A 1,429-nucleotide genomic window follows, 5' to 3' on the forward strand; every position below is an offset into this window, starting at 1 on the left:
GACAGGGGTTCCCCAGGGCAAAGGGTTGGGGCACGGTCCGGCCTCCGTGCCGGTAGCCCCCGGGGCGGGTCCCTGGCCAGCACCGCAAGCTGAAATCCCACCGGGCCCCGATTCCCGCCAGCACCAACCCAACGTGCCTGCACTTACTTTTATTTTTAAGAAATTGTTATTATTTTTGGCATAACCTTTAGTGCTTCCCCCAGCGCTGCACCCCTTATAAACGGCCCAACTCGCCCTCTGCACCCCCGAAGCCCCCCTCCAAAGGCAGTCCTGGCCCTACTCCATCAGCGGCTGCCTCCGGAGAGCTGCCACCAGACAATGGCAAGCCAGAGGGCAGAGGAGGTGGCACGGAGGCAGCCAGCCTCTCAAATATCACGCTTGACTTGCCTCTGGCTTTCTCCTTCGTTGTTCACAAAGCGGCCTCGGGCCTTGTTTCCTGCCCTCCATTTTAGGTCTTTTTCCTACAGCCTCCTGCCTTCATCCCCAGGTCAGCGTTGCAAAAAGCAGGTCCCTCACCCCATTATCTGGGGCAATCAGTGTTGATCACAGAATCATCTCGGTTGGAAAAGACCTTGAAGATCCTCCAGTCCCACCATGAACCTCACCCTGACCGTTCCCAACTCCACCAGATCCCTCAGTGCTGGGTCAACCTGACTCTTCAACCCCTCCAGGGATGGGGACTCCCCCCCTGCCCTGGGCAGCCCATTCCAACGCCCAACAGCCCCTTCTGCAAAGAAATACTTTCTAAGAGCCAGTCTGACCCTGCCCTGGTGCAGCTTGAGGCCATTCCTTCTTGGCCTGTCACTTGTTCCTTGGTTCAAGAGACTCATCCCCCCTCTCTGCACCCTCCTGTCAGGGAGCTGTAGAGGGCCATGAGGTCTCCCCTCAGCCTCCTCTTCTCCAGACTAAACCCCCCCAGTTCCCTCAGCTGCTCCCCATCAGACCTGTGCTCCAGACCCTGCACCAGCTCTGTTGCCCTTCTCTGGACACACTCAAGTCATTCAACATCCTTTTTGGAGTGAGGGGCCCAAAACTTAACACAGTAATCGATCAGTACATAAACATTTATGGACATGGATACCTGTGTTACCTTGCCCATCCGTGTGCTCCTAGCCCCCCAGGACTTCCCCCTCACAGCTGAGCATGGTGCTTGTGCAAACCAGCCTCCAAGATCTCATCTGAGCCGCTAGCAAAGGATGGGTGAGCGATAGCTTTGAATTCAAGGATGAGTGAGTGATGGGTTTGAGTTCAAGGAGATGCCTGGCACTGCACTACATTGATCGCTGAAGCAGGCAGGCTCCATGGGGTGGCGTGCTGCAGCTCTTCCCTTGGGATCTGAGGTACGGCTCAGTCCACACTTCCAGAAACTTTCTGGACCCACTGAGATATGGTCAGCTTTACTGGTCTTGACTGGGAGTCTGGCTATTCC

At 56.2% G+C, this 1,429-nt stretch overlaps 1 protein-coding gene across 1 annotated transcript in view; it reads right to left on the minus strand.

The window, feature by feature from the left end:
* The window catches only part of IFFO1 (intermediate filament family orphan 1), an 11,598-nt gene extending 10,499 nt beyond the window's left edge, over positions 1–1,099 (minus strand). Inside the window, exon 1 of the mRNA XM_026847223.1 lies at positions 1,091–1,099. Coding sequence (XP_026703024.1) covers positions 1,091–1,099 — 9 coding nt within the window. The remainder of the gene's footprint in view (positions 1–1,090) is intronic.
* Positions 1,100–1,429: the final 330 nt, after the last annotated feature.

The sequence above is a fragment of the Athene cunicularia genome, assembly GCF_003259725.1.
Source record: "Athene cunicularia isolate RWA chromosome 1 unlocalized genomic scaffold, athCun1 chr1_part1, whole genome shotgun sequence".
Lineage (NCBI taxonomy): Eukaryota > Metazoa > Chordata > Aves > Strigiformes > Strigidae > Athene > Athene cunicularia.